Source organism: Lepidochelys kempii, chromosome 10, assembly GCF_965140285.1.
Source record: "Lepidochelys kempii isolate rLepKem1 chromosome 10, rLepKem1.hap1, whole genome shotgun sequence".
NCBI lineage: Eukaryota > Metazoa > Chordata > Testudines > Cheloniidae > Lepidochelys > Lepidochelys kempii.
Window position 1 is genome coordinate 9410886 of NC_136389.1, and position 12955 is coordinate 9423840.

A 12955-nucleotide genomic window follows, 5' to 3' on the forward strand; every position below is an offset into this window, starting at 1 on the left:
AAGTCCTGCCCATCCTATGATGGGCTACTCCAGGGTTTCTCAAACTTCATTTCACTGCAACCCACCTCTGACCCCCCCCCCCCAAAAAAATTTACTACATGACCCTGGGAAGGGGGACCGAAGACCGAGCCCCTCTACCCCAGGCAGAGGGAGTGGGGGGTAAAAGCCTGAGCCCTGCCCCCCTGGGGGGGGGGAAGCCAAAGTTTGAGAGCTTCAGCCCTGGGTGGTGGGACTCAGACTTCTGGCTTCAGATCCAGGCCCCAGCAAGTCTAACGCCAGCCCTGGTGATCCCATTAAAACGGGGTCGTGACCCACATTGGGGTCCCCACCCACAGTTTGCAAACTGCTGGATTCCTTTAAAAGATAGTCATGGTGAGCATACCTTCTGTCTAGAGTCACCATACCAGCAGATGCTCCCTGTGCCTTTCACTTTCCCCGAGGGTGTGTGAGCTGCATGGCTCAGACTCCAGCTTCTGGAACAATCCATGAAGGTCTCTTCAGACATGGGAGAGACTTGTCCACTAGCAAGATCTGAGAGACAAGCCAGAATCCCGCAGCAGACGGGCTATGCCCAAGACTGGCGGAGAGAAGATGACATCAAGAGAGGAACCAACACAGTTGCCTCCTGCACCCAAAACAGACGACAGCATCAAACAGCCACCAACACCTCTGACACTGAAGTCCGGCACCGGACTTGGTTTGAACTTGCAGGCAGAGACTCTAGGCAGAGCTTGGTGTCCTCGGATAAGGATAGACAACACAAAGCCTCTTGAGACAAATCCACAATCCTGAGCAGCTCAAGGCTCCCCCTTGTTAATAATTAGTATGTGTTGAAGTGTGGGGAAGGAAGGATTGGAAAGCCCCCTTAAACAGAAGGTCCTGCCCCTTTGCTGGATCAGAAAACAGGCCCTGAGTCAGTTTAAACTCAAGCGGTTTATTAAGAAGTCTTTTCTCTGTTGGTCTCTGGAGAATCCAATTTGAACCAGTATATGCGAACCTCTCCAGGTGGTGGCATATCTCTGGTGGTGTTACAACCTAAGTGAATTTGCATAATCACCCCCCACTGGTCCTAGCTCATGGAGGAGCTGTGCTCACCCTCCCCCATGGAATTGCATACCATCCCTGGCCCACAATGATACATAAACTTAATACTGTAAGATCTCCCTAAGATATTGCAGGAAATCGCACCCTCCATCCCTGCTATTCAGTCCTCCGAGCCCTTGCAGTTCAAAGCCAGTGCTACTGAGTTAGGGCTGTGGCCACTCCACCCTTTATGCCCTGGTGAAGAGGCCCAGGGTGCATGCCGAGCCCTGACAGAGAGTGCTACTCAAACGTCCATTCTCACGTGGCACATGGGCGCCAACCGTGGGATCAACGCCGACTAAATCTTGGAGAATCACAGTTACTGTAGGTCTGTAACCATTCTCTCTAGAGCCAGGGTTACTCCCTGCTACCATCAGAATTGACAGAGCTGGAAGCCTCTGCCCATAACCTCAGTGCTAGAAGGATAGAAGTGCTGCAAGCCGAGGATCCAAATGCAGTGGTAGAGCTGCACCTGTCCGCCCCATGCCTGCTTCTTGCTAGAGCTCCTAGTTGCTCCGTACATGAACAGCGCACGCTCCCGCAGCTGGAACTGAAGAACCTCCCTGTGAGCAGAGGAGGGAGTTTCTGCTCCGGCCTAGGGTGTTTCTAAAGTTCTGTTTTTAATTTCTTTGCAGAAAGCAGTTTCAAGAGGATCGGCCCTCCTGTGGAAAAGCCTGTGGAGAAAATCCAGAGAGTTGAAGTCATCCCAAGACCAGTCCCTCAGAACCTCCATCAGCCCCGAATGCCCCCTTATCCCTTCGTGCATCCACCCTTCCCACTGCCTCCTGTCCGCCCACTGTACAACAACATACCCCTGAACATCGGACCCATCCCTGCCCCATACGTGCCCCCACTGCCTAACATGCGGGTGAACTACGATTTCCCCCAGATCAATGTTCAGCTGGAGCACAACTTGCCTATGCACTTTGGTCCGCAGCCTCGGCATCGGTTCTGATCCAGTTCAAACAGCACTAGTAATGGAGTCTGCAAGGAGAAGCCACGCTGGCCCCACCACCACCCTCCCCTCTGTCCCCCATCATTTCAGCCTGCTGCAAGAGGTACAGATCTAGATTCCCCTCCCCCCATGCACAGTATTTAAGGCTTCTATGGTGGTTAAATCTTCGTAGTTCAACATTTGGTTCTCTCGAATCTTCTAACCGTGCTGCCCACCCTTTGGGCAGTAAGAGGGTGCATAGTTCAGGCCAGGGGAACTCTGAGGGTCTTTCTGTTTCACAAAGGCTGTTCAGTCAACCATTGAGAGGGAAGTGATGCTACATGGGAATGTAGCCATTCGGCCCACCCCTTGTGCCAAAAACTTACCTTCCTATCTGCAAAAGCAGTGCCCCTCTATTTAATGCAAAGGCTAGCTGGAAGGGAAGGTGATGTGGGGCAGCTTGAAATTATTCAGATGCTGGTAATAAGATTCAGCTGTGTCCTCCCCAGTATTATCCAGGCGTGAAGAAAAAGGGGTGAATCTGAGCATCAGGACTGATTATCCCTCGGAGAATAGTCCCAGGTTTTTACTGCAACCTGCGATTGCCCTGACAACAGGAGTCTGTACAAGCAAATCTACAACCATTTTGCTTAGCCCGGAAGCGCCTGTCATGGTGAGAGTCCAGTGCTAGGATGCAGAAGCCATCTGGCTGCAAAGTACCACTCATGCCACAGCACAGCAACTCAAAGAAAGAGGCTACAAACCACTTTGCAACCTGGCTTAGTATTGTAAGGCCACGACTTTCAGAAATGATGCTTGATTTGGAGTGTCTAACCTGAGACCACTTAAAGGGGGCATGATTTTTCAAAGGATGAGTAGCCAATACTGCCTGGAACACAGGGTCCTTTTCAGTGTCTCAAGTTGGGCACACATAATCACTAGTCATTTATGAAAATCTTGGTTGTAACAGTTGGTAGAAACATACAAATTGTTCAGAAGATAAACATGAAGGCCCGGATTCAGAGTTGCATAGGGGCTAAACTTCATGCCCCCCGGTGCAGTAACCGATTGTGTACATTTAGTGCTGTTGTGCATGCAAGCCTGGTAACTGTATACATACACTCTGCACATATCCAGCTCTGAAAATCTGGGCCCACGGCTTTCCGTGCATGTTTAGATCACTTTAAAATGGGCTGGAAACTGATCAGAGGTGCTGTCCTCGTTAGGGTACCGCTGCTCTGGATCTGGAGGCATACTTTCCGGTTGGTGTAGACGTACCTCCACTAGCGTGATGCCGCTAGTGTGCGAAAAATAGCAATGTAGCCGCAGCAGCATGAGCAACGGGCTGGGCGAGCTGCCCAAGCGCATATCTAGAGTCTCAGAGCAGCTCGCCCATCCTGCTGCTCATGCCACCGCAGCTACAGCACCTCAATCCGAGGCGATGCGGGTATGTCTAACCGAGCCGGAAATTACACCTCCGGTTCTAGTGTAGGCATACGTACTCTGAGCAGCAAAATACCCCTTTCGACACATTTAATAAGCTTCTGAAAAAAATCAGTTTAATCAACTTCAAACTGTAATACTGCTGAGCTTAGCAAAAGGGATGCTTAGGAGGACCAGTTTTCCTTTAAGAAGCAGTGTGGCAAACTCCTTCAGGCAATCGGGCTCACTCCTGCTTTACCTGTGACCTGAGTTGAGCAGGCTCTGGCTGGCTTGAACTGGGAGCCATGTTTGACTCTGGGGCAGTATTGTGGTTTGGCTGCAGACTGCATGTGAATAAGCCAAGTGAGGGATGAGGTAGACTAGAAGGATGGGGTGGAAGGCTTGAAGCTGCCTTGTGTCAAATGGGTACATTTTATGCTAGAGCTGCAGCTTTGCAGGCACAAGCCTTCCCCCTGCACCCTTGCTGTAGTGACTGGAAGGAAGAGAGTGGAAGATGAAACTATCAGAATATCCTTCCGCAACTGTGGTTGTCTAGTTAAAAAAAACCAACCAACCACTTCATCACACAGCTGTCTCCCAAACTGTTTGGTATTTGTTGTTGTTGCTGTTAGGAACCAGATCAAATTAATCTCCCCTCTTTTGATTTCCCTCCCTGGAAGTTAACACCCAAGATTTCTTTGCAGGTGTCTGCCTTGCCTCACTAATCTGTCCGATTTGCCCTCTCTGCAAGCAGCGTCTCTTTGGGCATTGAGCAGGCAGTGAACCAGGGTGCTGGGAAGTCTGCGACTGGCAGCTGCAGGAGGCACCAGGAGGAGGGCAAACAAGAGTGGCTGGCTGTGCTGTCATGGGCAGGGTGTACTCTCATAAGGAATATGGCAGCGAGCAATCCCTGGCTGGGCTGTGAGGAGGACATTGCTATCAGTAGTGGGATAGTCTCCCCGAGGACCTTGCACAGTGGATGTTTTCATCCTTTTTGGAGCTGATACAATTTCTCCACTCCCAGATGTTATGTATAGGCTGAGAGATGCCCTGTTAACTATTTGTTTCAGGTTGTAGAGTGCTGTTGCCAATGTAGAGTTGTTCACCACACCGTTAACTATTTGTTGACATTGCTGCTAAGACTTTTTAATTTAAAAAATAGTCTAGGGGACGTAGTGGCTTACCGAATGCTGCTCAGCTGTTTTTTATTCAGGTTTAAATCTGCACCTTATACTGAATGATCCCCTCAGTAGCCATGGGCAGCCATGTTGACAGACTGTGTTTGGGACGGGGATGGAGGGCAGATTGGATGTGCGCACTTCCTAGCCACTTTTGCAGTTTCTCAGTAGTTCGGTTGAAAGGGCTCCGCCATATGCCTTCCCCTCCGCACGGCGGCAGCTGTGTATGCAGAACGAGTCCTACCGCTTCGTACCCTGCTTCAAGAACGTGCCTGGAACGTGCTATCCCTCGTGCACAGAGCGGAGCTCCTGCTGTCCCTCTAGCTGGTCAGTGCCCGCACTGGAGATGGAGCTTAGCTTTGTGTCTTGTCTAATTGAATCGAGGAGTAGTGTCCCGGGCTGCCAGTCCACCTCGGCTCTTGCTGCGGAGGTGGTGCTCCGCATGCTATACTGTGACCTGTCTAGCCAATTAAGGAATAAGGCTAATGTATTTCAGAAGGAGTCTTTTCTTGTTTTCCTCGCTCAGCTGGGAGACTAGAGGCATGAAGTTGGGTCTTAAGGAAGTAGTTCAATCAGGGATCCAAGAGTGCCAAGGTAGGGTGAATTTTACCTTTGTCAGCTGGCCCTTCGTTTCATCCTGAGAGACATGAGCAGAAAAGCCCTGACCCCCTGTTACTGGTTTTACAAATTGTAAAGAAAAAAGGGGCCAAGTCCCTTGGGAGGGTTGTTTTTAAAAAAAGTAATAGAAACAAAGCAGCATGCACATGGGTACAGGGGAGCCCAGTTGGTGTCTCCTGTATGATGCTTCAGACATGTATTTCTAACAACTACATCTCTAAGCAGCATGGAGCATCTCCTGACCAAGGGCTGCTGCCTTTGCAGAATGCTCATCTCACGGACCTCCTCAGTCTGATAAGTTTATCTGGAATCTCATTGTGGGAGGGGAGGGCACCATAGCTGAAACAGCTTGTTGGCTTAGGAACTGGCTTCAGCTGACGTCCTAAAGAAAGTACTTCCCCTGGCAGGACGCCGGTGGTCACCTTAGCATGCTGGCAGTGGTGCTGGTACAGCTAATAGGAGTATTTGAGAAATAGGAGCATGGGAAATCTTGATCGCTGAGCTGGCTTTCCAAACCATGGCCGGGGCCTTCATCCAAAACAAACCTGGCCCACTGGAGTGAGTCTGCTGCCTCCTCGCCGCCATTCAAATACTTCCTAAATAAATCAATTGTTCTTTGAAAGCCTCAGATGAAGCAGGTACTAATTCTAATACCCAGTGCCTTTGGGGAGTCTGTGTCCTTCATTCTTCAAGTGTGTTGCACAGGGACTCTCGAATACTCTGCTTATCAAGCACAATTACTGTTCTTTCAAATCCAGTTAAATATCAATTGCTTTTCCCTACACTTCCCTTCCCCCCCATTCCTGCATGTGCAGTTACAGTAGAAGAGACTATTTGGGGATGGTTTCATAGCTGGAAGCACTCTCCAGTTAAAAATTTGAGGTTATGAATCTTTGGCCATATGTGCGCGTCTCTCTCCATATCTACAATAGACTCCTGTAGTGAACGTCTATCACCACAATAAAGAGCTGGAAACAACCAGACCCACCACTCACAACTGAGCCATATCTTTGAAGTGGGTGGTGGTACCAACTCTCTGTAATTTTTGTTAGGTTTAATTTTTGGGTGGAAAGATTCAATTTTATACGGTAGTTACTACGTTGTTTTTTTTTAGTTCCCCTCTGTCAGTCTGAGTTCAGCAAAACTGCTTGGACAGCATGAGTGTTGGGATTCTACTGTACTGTACCAATCACTCAAGCGAATTTCAGCCTCAGTGCTTGACCAATAGTATAGCAAATGCCTATCACCATGCAAAAATAGAAGTGGTGTGGCCACTTGCACACAGCCATATTGAAACCCTAGAATATAGACCATTAACAAAAATAATGGCCTGGCTCAAACTCCTGGCTTTTGTGTGTTTTTAAAATATATATAAAATATATATAAAGGCCTGTGCAGGGAAAGGCTGGAAATGGGAAGAGAGGCACTTGGCAAAGTAGCCAAGGAAGGTCTAGTGTCTGTACTTGACCAGTTTTTAGTCTTCTGTGTTAACGGTAAGCACTGGTTCCCACTACATGAGCAAACTTTGTACCCTCTGGATTTGATGGCGCACGGCAAGCCTCCTGACTTTCCCATCTTCACATCAAAGGAGGCAGGATCCCCCCTCGGTAGTGTTTGGGGACATTGTGGTGATGAGGAGCCTTCGCTGAGATGTTCCTGAAGCATGTGTATGCCTGATGTCTCTCCATGGGCGGTCCTAGCGCAGCCCTGCTGAAGAGAAGGAGAGAATTCTTTCTCCCATCACAATGGTGAAGGCCCGTTTTGTGTCTGCTAGGAGAGAAATCAGGGCCCATTGTATGAAACCAACATCAAGTCCTGTGGGCAGCTACAGGCAGTCCAGAGAGATCAGATCAGCTCTTCACACAGCATCGCCCCTGCATTTCACCTTTCGGTCCTTTCTGGGTCTGTGGTGGGGCTCCTGTCACAGAGAAAGCTCTGGACTAGGAATTGCCCTGCAGAGAAATGTGGGACCTCTCCTTCTCTGTCATCCTAACTGGCGAATTTAGAGCCCTCCATTGTCTTCTAGCAACAGTTGGGTTAATGGGGATGTTTCTCCGCTTAAAGAACAAACCATTTCCTGCACAATTAAAACCAGAAAATTCCATGTTTTGGACTTACCTGGTGTTTTTATGGGTACATCTCCCCTGCAAAATAAGACCCACCACAGCGAGTCTCAGAGCCTGGGTCAACTGACATGGGCTCTCGGGGCTCAGAATAGCAGTGTAACTGTTCGGGCATGGGCTGGAGGCTAGGATCTGAGACCCTCCTCCCTCACTGAGTTTCTGAGCCCAGGCTCCAGCCTGCGTCTACGCTGCTGTTTTGAGCCCCAGAGAGCCCCAGCTGAGTTGTGAAACTCGCTGCTGCAGGCTTTTTTTTTTTTTTTAAACAGTTTAGACATAACCTTTGCCCCCTTTAAAACCTCAATGTTCTTCAATGGGAGATGTCTTGTGGGCCCAGATCGATGTTATGACTGGTATTTTTTATGATTAATTGCAGTGTCCCATTTTACTTGCCTTAAAGGTGGAGAGAGAAATTTGGTATTTGCACATAGCAAAACATTATATTAAAAAAAAACAAAAAAAACCCAACCTTGTAAAAACAAATTGTGCATGTTCTGCAACTTTGTATAGCAATAGCTGAAAATGAATAGGTGGTTTATTAAAAAAAAATATTTTTCTTTACCCTCTGGTAGAAAACTGTTCTAATTCTGTGTGTAAAAAGTCCCTGTATAATATTGTAATTTGAATTTTTTGTAAATAAATTTTTGTGCACTCTGGCTTTCACTTCCGTGCTTTTCATTGCTCCATCAATGTCCATGAGAAGCTGGTTGGTTGGAGTTTGAGGATAATTATAGGCGACAGCTGGTAGAAAGCAGAGACCAACCATAATTCTCGTACCAGGTTTCAGTCAGAATGGTTAAAAACTGTTTTGCTGAAAGTTAGTCAGCAAAACATTCGAGCCTCCTGTAAAAGCTTGATGTGTTCCAAAAGCCTAAAAGGAAAACGAGAACGGGATATAAAATGGCTTCCATTCTCTCATTGCTGTGTGAAGCAGGACTAATCCTGTAAAGTAGTCCTTTAAAAGCACTGCATGAACATGTGTACACACACTCTAGCCCAGGGGTTCTCAAACTTTTGTACTGGTGACCCCTTTCACATAGCAAGCCTCTGAGTGAGACACCCCCCCCTTATAAATTAAAAACACTTTATATATTTAACACCATTATAAATGCTGGAGGTGAAGCGGGGTTTGGGGTGGAGGCTGGCTGCTCACGACCCCCCCATGCAATAACCTCACAACCCCCTGAGGGGTCCTGACCCCCAGTGTGAGAACCCCCGCTCTAGCCTATCTGGATTTTCAGGGCCATATTCACCTGTATGCTCTGGCTGCTTTGTGGTGTGAATGTTTAAAATAGAAATAGGAAATGAAAGAGGAAATGTCCATACTGGCAGCCTAGCAACGGACTGGGACAGGAAGAGTGGGGAGACGGTTGGAGGCAGGGGACTGTGGGAGACTTAGAATCATAGAATATCAGGGTTGGAAGGGACCCCTGAAGGTCATCTATTCCAACCCCCTGCTCGAAGCAGGACCAATTCCCAGTTAAATCATCCCAGCCAGGGCTTTGTCAAGCCTGACCTTAAAAACCTCTAAGGACGGAGATTCTACCACCTCCCTAGGTAACGCATTCCAGTGTTTCACCACCCTCTTAGTGAAAAAGTTTTTCCTAATATCCAATCTAAACCTCCCCCACTGCAACTTGAGACCATTACTCCTCGTTCTGTCATCTGCTACCATTGAGAACAGTCTAGAGCCATCCTCTTTGGAACCCCCTTTCAGGTAGTTGAAAGCAGCTATCAAATCCCCCCTCATTCTTCTCTTCTGCAGGCTAAACAATCCCAGCTCCCTCAGCCTCTCCTCATAAGTCATGTGTTCTAGACCCCTAATCATTTTTGTTGCCCTTCGCTGGACTCTCTCCAATTTATCCACATCCTTCTTGTAGTGCGGGGCCCAAAACTGGACACAGTACTCCAGATGAGGCCTCACCAATGTCGAATAGAGGGGAACGATCACGTCCCTCGATCTGCTCGCTATGCCCCTACTTATACATCCCAAAATGCCATTGGCCTTCTTGGCAACAAGGGCACACTGCTGACTCATATCCAGCTTCTCGTCCACTGTCACCCCTAGGTCCTTTTCCGCAGAACTGCTGCCTAGCCATTCGGTCCCTAGTCTGTAGCGGTGCATTGGATTCTTCCATCCTAAGTGCAGGACCCTGCACTTATCCTTATTGAACCTCATCAGATTTCTTTTGGCCCAATCCTCCAATTTGTCTAGGTCCTTCTGTATCCTATCCCTCCCCTCCAGCGTATCTACCACTCCTCCCAGTTTAGTATCATCCGCAAATTTGCTGAGAGTGCAATCCACACCATCCTCCAGATCATTTATGAAGATATTGAACAAAACCGGCCCCAGGACCGACCCTTGGGGCACTCCACTTGATACCGGCTGCCAACTAGACATGGAGCCATTGATCACTACCCGTTGAGCCCGACAATCTAGCCAGCTTTCTACCCACCTTATAGTGCATTCATCCAGCCCATACTTCCTTAACTTGCTGACAAGAATACTGTGGGAGACCGTGTCAAAAACTTTGCTAAAGTCAACAAACAATACATCCACTGCTTTCCCTTCATCCACAGAACCAGTAATCTCATCATAGAAGGCGATTAGATTAGTCAGGCATGACCTTCCCTTGGTGAATCCATGCTGGCTGTTCCTGATCACTTTCCTCTCATGCAAGTGCTTCAGGATTGATTCTTTGAGGACCTGCTCCATGATTTTTCCAGGGACTGAGGTGAGGCTGACTGGCCTGTAGTTCCCAGGATCCTCCTCCTTCCCTTTTTTAAAGATTGGCACTACATTAGCCTTTTTCCAGTCATCCGGGACTTCCCCGGTTCGCCATGAGTTTTCAAAGATAATGGCCAGTGGCTCTGCAATCACAGCCGCCAATTCCTTCAGCACTCTCGGATGCAACTCATCCGGCCCCATGGACTTGTGCACGTCCAGCTTTTCTAAATAGTCCCTAACCACCTCTTTCTCCACAGAGGGCTGACCATCTACTCCCCATGTTGTGATGCCCAGCGCAGCAGTCTGGGAGCTGACCTTGTTAGTGAAAACAGAGGCAAAAAAAGCATTGAGTACATTAGCTTTTTCCACATCCTCTGTCACTAGGTTGCCTCCCTCATTCAGTAAGGGGCCCACACTTTCCTTGGCTTTCTTCTTGTTGCCAACATACCTGAAAAAACCCTTCTTGTTACTCTTGACATCTCTCGCTAGCTGCAGCTCCAGGTGCGATTTGGCCCTCCTGATTTCATTCCTACATGCCCGAGCAATATTTTTATACTCTTCCCTGGTCATATGTCCAACCTTCCACTTCTTGTAAGCTTCTTTTTTATGTTTAAGATCCACTAGGATTTCACCATTAAGCCAAGCTGGTCGCCTGCCATATTTACTATTCTTTCGACTCATTGGGATGGTTTGTCCCTGTAACCTCAACAGGGATTCCTTGAAATTCAGCCAGCTCTCCTGGACTCCTTTCCCCTTCAAGTTAGTCCCCCAGGGGATCCTGGCCATCCGTTTCCTGAGGGAGTCGAAGTCTGCTTTCCTGAAGTCCAGGGTCCGTATCCCTGACTCTCTTCTTTGTCATTTATCTGGGCGTTTTTCATTTGGCTTCAGCCCCATAAATGTGCGGGGGAAGGGTCCCTGAGCCCCAAAAAGCAAGTAAAAATAGGGAAGTGTGAACTCATACTATGGGGCAGGGGCAGTGTTACAAAAAACCACAGCCAGCTTCATGCGCAGAGCAAGACTTGGCTCTAAAATCAGGGAAGGAACAGGCAAAAATGGCTGTGACATACGGGATGAGGGGAGCAGGCATCAGAAAGCATTTACGTTGGGACTCCATGCTCTTGTCAAGTCCTGGCTTTCCAGACCCTCTGTTCTGCAATTCTTGGCGCAGACCATGGGCAGAGGGGAGATATAAGTCATATAATCCCTGTACAGACAAGGCCAGTGCTGTCATAGCTCAATGTAGCTGTCCTCCCCCTTCTCTCCCACCCACGGTTTTTACCTCTACGGGCCACACTGAGATAAAACTGTCGCTTGCCTTGATTTGGCAGGGATTTTACTTCATAGCTATAGGGGGGCTGTGGTGCGGTGTGCGGGCGCATACATTAAAAAGAAATCAACCCCCTCTTTTCCCTAGTTGAGATGTGGCCTCAGTGACTAGCTTCAGTAACTCCCTCCCTGGTGTCTGGTCTAAGCTACACAATGATCTTATCTTCTCTGGCTCAAACCAAAACAATAGGGCCCAGTTGCGCTCTCCTTGTACTGTTTTGGGGATGGGAGCGGGAAGGGTTATGCATCCGATGAAGTGAGCTGTAGCTCACGAAAGCTCATGCTCAAATAAATTGGTTAGTCTCTAAGGTGCCACAAGTACTCCTTTTCTTTTTGCGAATACAGACTAACACGGCTGTTACTCTGAAAAGGGTTAAACTGACTTTCTGAGTTGTGGCGTTGTCACTGCCCATCCCATCTCCCTACTGAGGGGCTTGCTCCTAATGCCAGGTAAGTAGCTTTGTTTGGGTGGGGAGGTTACATTTATTTTTCCCTCCCCTTTCTCCTAGGGAGTGAATTTTTTTCCCCTCCCCAGGAGAACAGAACCGTCCCCAGTCCCATTAAGCAGCCGGGCAGCTTTGTGTGGATAATTAACAGGCAAATCCAGAAAGATTAGCCAGGCATTTCAAAGGCTCTGTGCCTCCCGCATCCCCCGCTCTCCAGCTGCGCGGCTGGCTCTGTGGAAGCTGCAGGTTCACTGTACTTTAGCGTGCAGGCCCTCACACTGAGAGGCTCCACAGTAATGCAGTAGACAGCTTGCTGTGCTGCTTCGGCATAGATTGTGCACTCTCCCCTGTCTTGTTAGTACATTTAATTCCTCCCTCTCAGCTCAGCTCGTTTTCTAGGAGGTCGAATTACACACACACACACACACATCTACAAACGTAGGTTAAAAAACAAGGTTGCAAAATCAAGTGCTTGCAAGTTAGGCAAGGACAGATTAAAGGTGCCTTTGCAGCCTTAATTCAGCACCCTTGAGTGTAGATGCATGACAAGTTTTTTAATTACGTGATCCGCTACCCGTTTTTTTCCCCGGAGGACCCCTGACTCATTCAGCGCACAGGACTGATGGGTCTCAGCCAGTAAGCAGCTAGTCAGTATTTGGTTTTCTCCTTGCACGCTATTCAAACCCTGCTCTGAAGACAGAATTATTAATTTCCTCATGGGCTCTTCTCTGCCACACATCACTAGTATCTGAGTGCTTCACCAACATTCATTTATTAATCTTTACAACGCTCCCATGAGATGGCGGTGTTGGGCTAGCCCCATTTTACGGGTGGGGAGCTGAGCCAGAGTTTAAGGTGAAAAGTATCCACTAATTTTAGGTACCCAGTTTGAGACGGCTAGGACCTGGGTTTTCAGAGTACTTAGCATTCTATAGCACTGGGTAGCACAGCTCCCATTGACTTCAGTTGCTCCTCTGAGGACTCTGCACTTCTACAAATCAGGCCAACAGATCTCAAGCCAGGCCTCCAGAAAATGAGGCACGCACAAGCCGTGGAAAAGTTTGTTTTAAGGGACTTGTGTAGCCATGCATAGAAACTCT

The 12955-nt window shown here is 48.3% G+C and overlaps 1 protein-coding gene across 2 annotated transcripts in view; it reads left to right on the forward strand.

Annotated features, from left to right (window-relative positions):
* Window positions 1–8011, forward strand: part of RNF216 (ring finger protein 216) — a 120802-nt gene extending 112791 nt beyond the window's left edge. For both annotated transcript variants that reach the window (XM_073361904.2, XM_073361905.2), the window contains one exon: window positions 1719–8011. In XM_073361904.2, coding sequence (XP_073218005.2) covers window positions 1719–2038 — 320 coding nt within the window. In that variant the 3' untranslated portion in view covers window positions 2039–8011. The remainder of the gene's footprint in view (window positions 1–1718) is intronic.
* The last annotated feature ends 4944 nt before the right edge of the window (window positions 8012–12955 follow it).